The 13,403-nt window shown below is 44.2% G+C and overlaps 1 protein-coding gene across 1 annotated transcript in view; it reads right to left on the minus strand.

Moving 5' to 3' along the window:
* Nucleotides 1-1,763: 1,763 nt before the first annotated feature.
* Nucleotides 1,764-13,403, minus strand: part of LOC126101380 (protein takeout-like) — an 80,103-nt gene continuing 68,463 nt past the window's right edge. Inside the window, exon 7 of the mRNA XM_049912046.1 lies at nt 1,764-2,006. Within this exon, the coding sequence (XP_049768003.1) occupies nt 1,855-2,006 (152 nt within the window). The 3' untranslated portion in view covers nt 1,764-1,854. The remainder of the gene's footprint in view (nt 2,007-13,403) is intronic.

Raw genomic sequence — 13,403 nt, forward strand, 5'->3', positions numbered from 1 at the left:
TGATGATGGTCGAAGTAGAGAGGATATAAAATGTAGACTGGCAATGGGAAGGAAAGCGTTTCTGAAGAAGAGAAATTTGTTAACATCGAGTATAGATTTAAGTGTCAGGAAGTCATTTCTGAAAGTATTTGTATGGAGTGTAGCCATGTATGGAAGTGAAACATGGACGGTAAATAGTTTGGTAAGAAGAGAATAGAAGCTTTCGAAATGTGGTGCTACAGAAGAATGTTGAAGATTAGATGGGTAGATCACATAACTAATGAGGAAGTATTGAATAGGATTGGGGAGAAGAGAAGTTTGTGGCACAACTTGACCAGAAGAAGGGATCGGTTGGTAGGACATGTTCTGAGGCATCAAGGGATCACCAATTTAGTATTGGAGGGCAGCGTGGAGGGTAAAACTCGTAGAGGGAGACCAAGAGATGAATACACTAAGCAGATTCAGAAGGATGTAGGTTGCAGTAGATACTGGGAGATGAAGAAGCTTGCACAGGATAGAGTAGCATGGAGAGCTGCATCAAACCAGTCTCAGGACTGAAGACCACAACAACAACAACAACAACCCAGATGGATTAATTGGAATTTCAGCCACAATCATGGTAATTTTGGGCATGATAATGGTAGGTGGCAAGATTCAGGTCCATGAATTATTGTCGAAGACTGATCAGCTGATCGCAGGAATGACCTGTGCGCTGAATTTCTGCCTCTATGGTAGTAAAAATTACCGTTGGCAGACGATTCTGTAGCGGCAAATAGATACAAGAAGGGATTAAGCAAGTGAACTTCTTAAATTTTTTAGTTATGAGGGAAATATTGTAACATGAAAATAAAGATGCGGTCAAGTCAGAAGTACACCTAGTTCTTGCAATTGTCATAAATGGTATTGTTCTGTCACACATTCTTAACATCGGAAGATACTCAACCTAAGTGTCCAATATAAATTTGATTATATTAAACATAATAATGTCTTTTTCCTAATACCAATCAATTTCGTTATGAAATTGTCTAAAAGTAAGAAATAAAATAAATCAGACAAATATTTGACACACCTGATTTGCTGTACATGGTTTTGAGCATCATTCAGATGCATTTAAAATGTTTCTCTAACTTCTTTTATTTCTAGCTTTTAGATAAATCATTTCACAAAAATTTGATAAATTTTTTTCGAAAGTTTTTTATTTTGAGGTTTCATCCAGAAAGCATGTGCCCACTGACAGCTCATTTCCTACCATCACTGTTCATGAAATGCCCTAAATTTAGAACTTGAACTGAACGAAGCCATTTTGAAAATCAATTGTCTCATCAATTCAACTTGCTGTAAGAAAATTCGCTAGGCTTAAAAGAATGAAATTTTTGAAACTTGATTTAAATAGCAGCTATTGCTTTTACAGAATTACATAATTTACTGCGAAACTAGATTCCATGCTGGTGAATTTGACATCTCATTTGTGCATTTCTCACTCTTTATTTGACTATGAAAATTTTTGCAAAAATTCACAAGGGTAATTTTCCTTCAAATCAGTAATTAAATTTTTTAAAACTATCTCGGACGCTTTAAAACAATTAAATATTGTTTTTCAAAACTAAACTTCACACTGGTCAATTTGATGCCTTCTTTCTCCATTTCCCACTATTTGGTTGGCTATTAAACTTCTTGTTTTCACTCCGCTCGAACATTTGACCAAGAATTTTTCTTACAGAATGTATGCCCTTTGGAAGCTTGCAGACAGCACGTGGTTCCGTGTGACAGCAAAACAGTAAACATAAACAACTTGAAAACTAGCTTTATTAGAGATACATGCAGTACAACAGCTACAAACAACGCGTTAGAATGGGCGCCACCAGCCGGCACCCCCTACTGCGGGAAGATTTCGTCGAGCGGGACTTTCTGGAAGACCTTGCGGGCAAAGTCCAGGAAGAGCACCCCGAAGCTCTCCTGGAAGGTCGGCCTCAGCGCCGCCCAGAACTCACTCCAGTTCTCGTTCAGCAGACGGTTGAAGTTGGGTCCTTGTCAAAAAAAGAGAAAAAGGTATCGTTATTTGATTGAGAAATATTTGACTAACTCTGTTACAATGTGTAGGCAAAATGCAGCGCGAGCAGGCGATTTCCCATTCTCTCTACCCAAGAACATCACAATGAGCACGTAAGGGCTGTTTTCCAATGTAATACCGTTGCTTCCACAACACATCTTTTAAATAAGCGGCAATGCAGTACTCAGACACAGTAACTACATTTCTTGACAATACATGGAAACATAAATTAGTAACTAACTTCACTAAGACAAGCAAGGTGCACCAACAAAATCTACGTAAACCACTGAATGGTACCCTGCAGTGGTATGGTAGCGGAAGTGTTCTTACAGGAAAGGCAAGTTCCCCCTCCACAAGCTCTTCAGTTTACAGACAGACTACAGTCCGGTAATTTCTTTCTTACTGCTACTTGATGTAAGTGCTTTGAAAAGTTAAGTAACGGTAGTAATAAGGCTCATTTAGCGGCATTACGGGTATCCACTAGTGGTAGGCATCATAATTTTTTGGTGGCTCGCCACTGACACACGCCTCTATAAATAAAGTAGACGAAGTTCGTACATTTTTTTGTATAATGGTGAACTGACGCACTAGCTTTCGTATCTTGGATCAGGATGTCGTTTTATTTCGTATTTTTCATTACCGCGTAGTTTCAGGTGTATGGCTATTTACAAGTGTCCCAAAAACAGAGAAGACGTATCATCGTTAAAACACAAATACGAATCAGTCATTAATGTTCAGGAAAGAGAATAAAAAAATAAAATAAAATAAAAAGTAAAACGAGACCGTACAAGTTATAACTTGTCAGATGTACATATTTGCATTGCAGTCAGAACTTTCATTGGATATACATTATTAAAATACAGTTGGATGGCCTGCTATGAACTGCCCAGTTAGCTGAGAGCTAGGACGCAGGGAGACGAGCTGGCCCTGGATCAAATCCGCCTCAGGGAATATGGACGAGGGCTGGTGAGCTGGCTAGCCATGGTGTGGATTTCAGGCGGTTTCTCACATCCAACTAGGTAAATACTGGTCTAGTATCCACACTCCGCTTCAGACACACCAGACAGAAACCGTTGTAAGACGCTGTCACTCTCGAACATATTGTATCGTAGATCTAGCAGTCTCCAGACACGGATGGCAGTCGTACAGGGGCCTGGCGGATCCAGTGATGCGCGCCCACCGAGCCACGTCTTCAGCGGCTCCGACCACGAGCGCCCTCTGCCACCGCTATGTAAGGTGGCCGGCTGGAGCTGCACGGTCCAGTCTCAGTCGCAGTGTTCGACGGTCTCCAGTCTCCAGTCTTAGCCATCGACAGTTCGCTCGGACATTAGTGATGCGAGCCTCACATTGCATGAAACTCTTTAGTTTGCTTCTTTTAATAGCTGGACTTTATTGCTGTTTGTACTTTTGTAAAGTTTCTTCTCGATACTTGGAGGCAGATAAAAGTTATGTAAAACTTCTGTTTAGTGTATTTACACATTCGCTAATCATTTCCAGTCCTGTCCAGCTTCCCTATAACGACAGCTGCTGCGCCACTGTTTAGCCCACCCATCCTTACCATTGTGTACCAAGCAGTTCACAACAGAACATCAGATCTACTCTAGATGCGGACTTGACAGGAAGGCAATACGATCACCGTGTGCCAACATTAAGAGTGCAACAACATTTAAAATTGCAGACCTCGGGAAATGGTAACAATCAAAAAGGAAGAAGAAGAAGAAGTTGGACGGCCTGGTATACAATATAATTAGAATGTGGTCGTTATACAGTAGGAGATAATAGCAAATGATAAAATAGTTTACTACACTACTACATCTTTAAATAAGGAAAATGACAGCAAGTGTTCCTCGGACATCTGTGATGGCCACTTGTTAGTGCGAGAGGGTGCAAGGAGTAGCTACAGCGATCCGTCATCGCCAGCTGGTCAGAGATAAAACTCAGTGGCGGGAACGGCTCTGGGTGACGTACAGATATAGATAATCTTTGTTCATCTACGAAAGCTACATAGAATATGAATTAATTACAGGAAAATAAATAAGGAGTAGTATTACTTTCTTCTGTATGCAGCGCTCAGAGGCACGTCATTTTTACATTTCCTTTATCAAGGAACAGTAACTGATGGCGTTGTAATTACAGTAATTATAGTAAAATATTATATTATGTTAATACAATATTTTTAAGGTTGCAACTGAATCTGCTCATTGAACGTCTTATACCAGAGGTCAGTAAATTTTTTCGTAGAGGGACCGGTAATTGACAAAATGGCGAGAGTGGTGCACATCATCTTCCTGTACAGTATATAGATACAACAATTTAAAACAGAACATATTTAATTTAAAGCAAATAGGAGGCTGGGGGTGGGCTCTGCACGTCTGTAGATCTCCTCGTATTCTAAACATAATGTTTAAATTTAAACTGTATCGCTTTCCCTACGTTTTGTCAAACTTATTGAAGTACTGTCGGAGGACCGAATGAACTGACGTCGCCGTCGGACAGTAATTTGCTGACAGCCGTGTTCTACCACGCAATTACTACTTTATGCTAATTTTTATCGTATCAGTTAGGGTAATAAGTGTTATTTTATAAGCAATAGTTGAGTTATACACGTATTTTAACCACGTCACGTCTAATGTTTATTTCAGACACTTGAAAATGTCTAAACAGCCGAATCTTTGCAGTAGTGAGGAATATATAATGAAATGGTATTGTGACTCAAGCTATGACAACCAGTCCCTCACAGAAATTCTGTTCACTGTGGACACAGTCAGAATTAATTCAAACCGAACGTAGTGCCATTGCTGGAAGAAATTGTTGAAACTAAAACTCGGTGACGAGCGGAGATTCACAATGCACAATGCACTGAAGAAACTGCACACGTCAACACTGCAGTGTTTCAGCTGTGAAGCCGGCTCACACTATTCCAAATAATCACCAGGTGCACTATTTGGACCACAGAAGGTCCTGCAGACTACAACAGCAGACTCAACAACTGCACCGCCCAGTAGCAGGTACCAGGATAGCCTGTTTATCCATTCTAACGCCGCTCCTAGTTGGGCACTTTCTGTAATTCACAAAAAATTCTCCATGAAGATTATTGAAGTCATTATTTCATCACGCTTGAGCCTTAAGGTATACTCTCTAAAATGTCTTTTATCTGTGTGATGTACTACAGGTTTTCCAACTTTTTGTTTAACTTAAAGTAAAAAGAGATCTGAAGTACAAACATTCCATATTCTGGACATTAACTCGATGGTAAATGTTTAGCCTATGTTCATAATGTACCAGGCACTATTTGAACTAAAGGAAAGACAAAATACTCCATAAGGAAACCGCAAAATATATCGGTAAATCTCATACGAGGAAGCACGTTAAATGTCCGACAAAACAGACACAAGTCACATATAAGTTTGTTTGTGGGCTGATGCATTGATATCGTCCGAATTAAACGGGAAACAGTAATTTGCGGGTAGAGGGTTAATGTATGGAGGACGTTGCATTGCAGAATGCGATAAGTTGCAAATTTGAGTCGATCAGGGACCGTCTCTGGATGGCCGAAGCACTTAAGGCAACCGTTCGTTAGAAGCGGTAAATATATACACTCCTGGAAATGGAAAAAAGAACACATTGACACCGGTGTGTCAGACCCACCATACTTGCTCCGGACACTGCGAGAGGGCTGTACAAGCAATGATCACACGCACGGCACAGCGGACACGCCAGGAACCGCGGTGTTGGCCGTCGAATGGCGCTAGCTGCGCAGCATTTGTGCACCGCCGCCGTCAGTGTCAGCCAGTTTGCCGTGGCATACGGAGCTCCATCGCAGTCTTGAACACTGGTAGCATGCCGCGACAGCGTGGACGTGAACCGTATGTGCAGTTGACGGACTTTGAGCGAGGGCGTATAGTGGGCATGCGGGAGGCCGGGTGGACGTACCGCCGAATTGCTCAACACGTGGGGCGTGAGGTCTCCACAGTACATCGATGTTGTCGCCAGTGGTCGGCGGAAGGTGCACGTGCCCGTCGACCTGGGACCGGACCGCAGCGACGCACGGATGCACGCCAAGACCGTAGGATCCTACGCAGTGCCGTAGGGGACCGCACCGCCACTTCCCAGCAAATTAGGGACACTGTTGCTCCTGGGGTATCGGCGAGGACCATTCGCAACCGTCTCCATGAAGCTGGGCTACGGTCCCGCACACCATTAGGCCGTCTTCCGCTCACGCCCCAACATCGTGCAGCCCGCCTCCAGTGGTGTCGCGACAGGCGTGAATGGAGGGACGAATGGAGACGTGTCGTCTTCAGCGATGAGAGTCGCTTCTGCCTTGGTGCCAATGATGGTCGTATGCGTGTTTGGCGCCGTGCAGGTGAGCGCCACAATCAGGACTGCATACGACCGAGGCACACAGGGCCAACACCCGGCATCATGGTGTGGGGAGCGATCTCCTACACTGGCCGTACACCACTGGTGATCGTCGAGGGGACACTGAATAGTGCACGGTACATCCAAACCGTCATCGAACCCATCGTTCTACCATTCCTAGACCGGCAAGGGAACGTGCTGTTCCAACAGGACAATGCACGTCCGCATGTATCCCGTGCCACCCAACGTGCTCTAGAAGGTGTAAGTCAACTACCCTGGCCAGCAAGATCTCCGGATCTGTCCCCCATTGAGCATGTTTGGGACTGGATGAAGCGTCGTCTCACGCGGTCTGCACGTCCAGCACGAACGCTGGTCCAACTGAGGCGCCAGGTGGAAATGGCATGGCAAGCCGTTCCACAGGACTACATCCAGCATCTCTACGATCGTCTCCATGGGAGAATAGCAGCCTGCATTGTTGCGAAAGGTGGATATACACTGTACTAGTGCCGACATTGTGCATGCTCTGTTGCCTGTGTCTATGTGCCTGTGGTTCTGTCAGTGTGATCATGTGATGTATCTGACCCCAGGAATGTGTCAATAAAGTTTCCCCTTCCTGGGACAATGAATTCACGGTGTTCTTATTTCAATTTCCAGGAGTGTATATCAGGTATGTATTTGCAGGAACTTTAAAAAACGATAAATAACCATAACTAGAGCAACGACTCGCGTTCCGCTCTCTACTGCGGTGGCTGCTGCCGCCACGCTGTTCAATCGCTGCTGCAGTAGTGGTTACTCATCGTGTTTTAATGTTCCAGTAGATACATGTCGCTTAAACGAATATCGCTCAAGACTAATTTTGGATCGCTCTACCGAACGATCGTGTCAAATAGTGCATTAAAAATTATTTTACTTTTAATGGAAAACAAACCGATGCCTTTCGTCGATACTAGACATGGCATGAAAGGCACAGAGAGCAGTATTTGTTTGGGCTGACTCCAGCTACACACTGCAGAAACGAAACTGCAGAGTTCTGCCGAAACACCAGAAAAATGCACTTGACGACTCTTAGGAGGGCCCGCATCTCGTGGTCGTGCGGTAGTGTTCTCGCTTCCCACGCCCGGGTTCCCGGGTTCGATTCCCGGCGGGGTCAGGGATTTTCTCTGCCTCGTGGTGGCTGGGTGTTATGTGCTGTCCTTAGGTTAGTTAGGTTTAAGTAGTTCTAAGTTCTAGGGGACTGATGACCATAGATGTTAAGTCCCATAGTGCTCAGAGCCATTTTTTAACTCTTAGGAGGACCCCCGATACACAAACATGTCGGTTCAAAATGGCTCTGAGCACTATGGGACTTAACTTCTGTGGTCATCAGTCCCCTGGAACTTAGAACTACTTAAACCTAACTAATCTAAGGACATCACACACATCCATGCCCGAGGCAGGATTCGAACCTGCGACCGTAGCAGTCCCGCGGTTAAAACATGTCGGAATACAGTTTGTACATGTGTAGATGGTTGGCAGCAAGCAGCATGAAGTTCCTTCGGTTAAGGCCATCATTTTGAAAAGATCTTCCGCTAGTTCTTAGACTGTGCTGGAGTATCTAGGATATAGATTCACTACAGTATCGTAATAATGGAATCGAGAGCTATTACTGTGAATGGCATCGATCCCAATAATCAACCGATGACAAGAGATGGAGAGATGGACTGCTTAAAGGGAGAGTGCTACCAATACCGGACTTCACTGCAGAAGCCAGCAACACGGCCTCTGGCGGTCCACTTTCTTGTTTAAGACTCAGGCGCCTTCGGGGAGGAGATAACCCATTACACGGTACCGATACCAGGTACACAGGGGGTGGGTCATCAAGGCTCAGCGTACGATTCGGAGTGGGAAAGAGAACACTCCGCAGGCGGCACGAGAACCACTCAACCACTTGGCGCTGGGCAGCCGCCGCGCCGCCAGGGTCGCTGACATCGCCTCGTGGGCGTTCAAACGCTGAGCCGACTTGATCGACGTCACCTAGAATCCAACAAGCAGCTGTCTTAGCAGCATCCGAGGCTGGTGGAGAAGAACGAAAACTAGGTAACACTGAGAATAAATAACTGAACTATAACAATATTTTAAGAACGTCGTTTTGCGGGTTTCATACACATATCCTGACTTCATGCAGAGGCAGAGACATCTCCACTCGGCTCTCTGTTTCTTCAGAGGAGGGAGGGGGGGGCAGGGAGAAACCGAACGCGTCACGTTTAAATAACAATGCAGTCGCTCTGCGTACGACTGAGTTTTATATCTCATATTTCTCAACAATATGTATCGGGAATAAAACAAACCTTCAGGATTATGTAATTATTTTTGGCTCGCTGAAGGCAATATAATTTTTGTCTGGTACAACGCGCGGCATAAGGATAAGGCAGACAATTTCACAGATTTCCGCACTCAAGTTGCCACATAATCGCGACTTATTTAGATCCATAATCGAATAAAGGTTTTCCATAGAAATATGTCGATGAAAATGTTGCACAACTTTTGCAGCCTCATTGTGGAGACGTCGGAACTGTAGTTGAGGAAAGCAGTGTAGACGTCCTGCACAGTTTTAACGTAAACGGATTTCTCATTAAAACGGGAATTACGTTACAGCTTAATAAATTACAATGAGATGACAAAAATGATGGCATAGCGATATGCACATATACTGATGGCGGTAGTGCACAAGGAATAAAAGACCAGTGCATTGGCGGAGCTGTCATTTGTACACAGATGTTTCATGTAGAAAGGTTTCCGACATGATTATGGCCGCATGATGGGAATTAAAAACTTTGAACGCGGAATGGTAGTTGCAGCTAAACGCGTGCGACATTTCATTTCGAATTTTATATGCCGATATACACAGTGTCAAGAGCGTGCCGAGAATATCACATTTCAGGCATTACCTCTCATCAAGGACAACGCAGTGGCCGACAGCCTTCAGTTAAGGACCGAGAGCAGCAGCGTTTGCATAGAGTTGTCAGTGCTAACTACGTGAAATAACCGCCGAAAACAGTGTAGGACATAACAACGAACGTATCTGTTAAGAGAGTGCAGCGAAATGTGTCGTTAATGTGTTATGGCAGGAAGTGCCTTTGCTAACAGGACAACATCGGCTGTAATGCCTCCCCTGGGGTCGTGACCATATCGGTTGGACTCTAGTGATTGGCAAACCGTGGCCTGCTCAGATGTCCCGATTTTAGTCGGTAAGAGCTGAGGGCAGGGCTGCAGTGTGGCACAGGCTTCATGAAGTCAGGGACTCAATCATTGACAAGGCTGTGTGCGAGCTGGGGGTGGCTCCTTAATGGTCTGGGCTGTGCTTACATAGAGTGGGTTCTGTAAACTATCATTGATTGGATATGGTTATTGTTGTGTACATAGTTCCGCGTAGTCAGCGTGTACACAACTTTCCCACTAGAGCGCGCCCCGCTAAGCACAACAGCGCAGGCACAGCGCTCGTCCGTCTCCGCACTATGAGATGGCGCTGCCATAGAGACGGACCAAATTCTGCTTCCGCCGATCCGTGTATTAATATGTAACGCAGCCAATGAGACTGCTGCTAATGTAGAACCTTCTCTCCTCGCGGTTGACACTCGCGCAGTGATACCTGAAAGCGCGAGGTATTATAACGAGTGTACAGACCTCCGATTAGTCAGTCTGCATTAGTCTGTACCAGTCCGTACTAGTCTACATTTGTCTGTACCAGTCTATAGTCAAGTTTCAGTCTGCGCCTAATAAGATTGCCATATTGCTGTACATAGCCATGAAGATAAATGTATAGACACTTTTGTCAAATATCAGAGATATATATGAGAATAAGATTAACATACCAATAGCAAAGGAGCTTCAGATTGTCAATTGTAAATAGTATCCAGAACCAAGTTAAGTAATTTTTATGCTTGTTATTATTTTAATAAATGTGTGTGAAAATTAATCAAGTCCTGTTTAAAGTTGGTCACCGTCAATCTGCTACTCTAAGCATGCAAGTGGCATTTCTATCGTCTGACCAAACGGCAGAAGATAAACACGCCACGATAAGACCACTAGACATATTTCTGACACTCGCCTACTTCGTTAGAGCGACAAGTCAAATAATCTGATGGCGTGTGTACCGAAGGTCTTACAGTAGGCACACCACAGTCATGTTCGGCTACTTGAAGGCCATGCGCAGCTATTCATGGGCTTCATGTACTGAAAGATGGAACTTTTATGGATGACAATGAGGCATGTCACAGGGCAAAATTGTTCGCAGTTGATTTAAAGCACATTCTGGACAAAAATGTGAATGAATGATTTGGGCACCCAGATCGCCCGACATGTTTCCCATCGAACAACTATGGGACGTAATCAGCAGCTCAGTTCGTAGACAAAGTACTGCACCGGCAACACTTTCGCAGTTATGGACGGCTATAGAGGCAGCATGGCTCAGTATTTCTGCAGGGGACTTCCGACGACTTGTTCAGTCCATGCCACGTCCAGCTGCTGCACTACGCCGGGCAAAAGCAGGTCTGACACGATATTAAGAGGTATCCCATGACTTTTGGAACCTCAGTGTACATCTGGACGTACACATGGGCGGTTTCAGCCGAAAAGACAAACGGTCTCCAAAAGAGCTCAAAAAAGATGTAAGACTGACAGCGTCATATAAACGTTTAGGTCACTGTCCTTATAATTCTACAAACCTCTCATTTTCTTTAACAACATTGAGTTTAGGACTATGTTCCTTTTTAAATGCATTCCCATCAAATGAAAAAGAAGTTGTTTGTCACCTTGTAATGTCTTATCGTGGGCAGTGTGAAGTCAAGTCCACTTAAAATGCGAGGTCTAAAATCTTTTCCGGATGACCTAATTTTTATTCGTGTACTCCTTTTTTCTTGATAAATTCAACAATAGCGGGTTTTAAATCGAGAAATCGTTCCAGGCGTGCCCCTTGACCTGATCTACGCCTACTCTTCCTTCACCTTCATCAGAAACTGTTGCAGGTGACAGTGGAATAATGTGTGTGATTTTAGAAATTTTACTATTCATACCGCCAATTTTCTACTGCACTGCACGCCTGCAATTTAAGCACAATGTGCTTTTTTATTTACTGAAGAATGAATCCCGTCTATGGATTGTAATTTTTTCTCTTTCATTTTCAACCAAATCTTTAAGTTCTTTCTGTACGAATGGTTCAAATGGCTCTGAGCACTATGGGACATCTGAGGTCATCAGTCCCCTAGAATATGCTGCTGCTACAGTCGCAGGTTCGAATCCTGCGTCGGGCATGGATGTGTGTGATGTCCTTAAGTTAGTTAGGTTTAAGTACTTCTAATCTAAGGACATCACACACATCCATACCCGACGCAGGATTCCAACCTGCGACCGTAGCAGCAGCATGGTTCCAGACTGAAGCCCCTAGAACCGCTCGGCCACACCGGCCGGCTCTTTCTGTATGATTTTATAATACTGTTTCATAGCAAATTCGCAGTACCCGTCGCTTATGCGAGTGCATAACAGATATTGAGAATTCTGACCCCCTCTTCCGTCATTCACATCATTTTTAAAGGCTTGTGACGATAGATCGCCTCTTTTTGTGCAAATATCCACCTAATCTGTGAATGTCCTTCATAGCACGAAGACATAGCGAAGGATAAACAGCGCTGACACTACGATTATTCGGAACTAAAGAGTGTTGTGTCGATCGAAAACTGCGACACAGCAATACTAAATGAAACGTCGCGCTGCACGGAGTACTGGCGGGAAGGAACGAGCAAAATGGAGACAGGTCGGGCCGTGACCCGCAAGCGGCCCGCATACCATGCCTACGAGAAGTTTGGCACGCCGTGGGCGGCCCTTTTCTAGAATGCTCGGGAATAATGTACATTGCTCCATAATGTTATAAAATCCTCCAGAAGGTTTGAAAGTGTTCCAGAATGGTATAAAATCATCCAAAGGTTAGAGAATATTCTAGGACGTTCTATAATTTTTCAGAATAGACGACAGTGTTCTAGAATGTTCTCGAATTTTGCATTATCCTGTTATAGGGAGGAAAATGTCCCCAGTCAGAAGGGTATACGTAGGTGGTGCTTAGACGCATGCCTTATTGTACTTCACCGAGCCAGATGGCACACTGATTAGCACATTGGGCTCGCATTTGTGAGGACGACAGTTCAAACTCGAGTACTGATTTAGGTTTCCGTGATTTCCCTAAATCAGTTCAGGCAAATGCCGAGATGGTTACTTTGCAACGACACGGCCGACTCCGTCCCCCATACTTCCCTAATGTTATGGGACCGACGACATCGCTGTTCACTCCCATTCCCCAAATCAACCAACCAACCATTACACTTCATGAAATTTATTAGAAGGTGAATGGCTGAAGGTAGTGTGGAATTTTAGTGTGCTAAGTAATATTAAGATTTAATAGGATAACGAAACTTAAAAGACGTGGAGATATTGCCGGAGGTGAACTGAAGAGAAGTAAACAGAGAGGAGAGCGAAGAAATGAGACAGATGCGGAGCGGGAAGGACGTTTAGTTTCGCAACGAAGGAGAATCAGTAGACTGAAAGAAAACGTAACACAAAAACAACGCGATGAAACGAGAGAAGAGGTTGAGTAGGACGATCAACAAGCAGATCTAGACAACTGTTGAAGAAACAATATTACGAAATTAACTAAATAGAGTTAAAATGAGCAAAGTCCGCCAAATGCATTTATAGCAAGAGCCTGAACAAAACATTAGTGTACGAGAAGCGCAAACCAGAAGTAGAAATAACAATCTGGCGGGTGAAGCATTCCATTTTAATCCTACTGTATCCAAGAAGCACCGTGGTACAGCCATGTTATAGCCCAACATCAGTGAGCTACGCTCGAGCTGCCTTAAGAGTTTTCTACGAGTTGTATAAGGGTGACGCTGAGCACTCTACAGTGGTCTACAAGTGTTTACACCCTGGACAGAGAGCTGCAAGCCAGTGTCCCTCGAATGGACTTACGATCACAGACGTGTGAACT

This window comes from Schistocerca cancellata, chromosome 9 (assembly GCF_023864275.1).
Source record: "Schistocerca cancellata isolate TAMUIC-IGC-003103 chromosome 9, iqSchCanc2.1, whole genome shotgun sequence".
NCBI classification, from domain to species: Eukaryota; Metazoa; Arthropoda; class Insecta; order Orthoptera; family Acrididae; genus Schistocerca; species Schistocerca cancellata.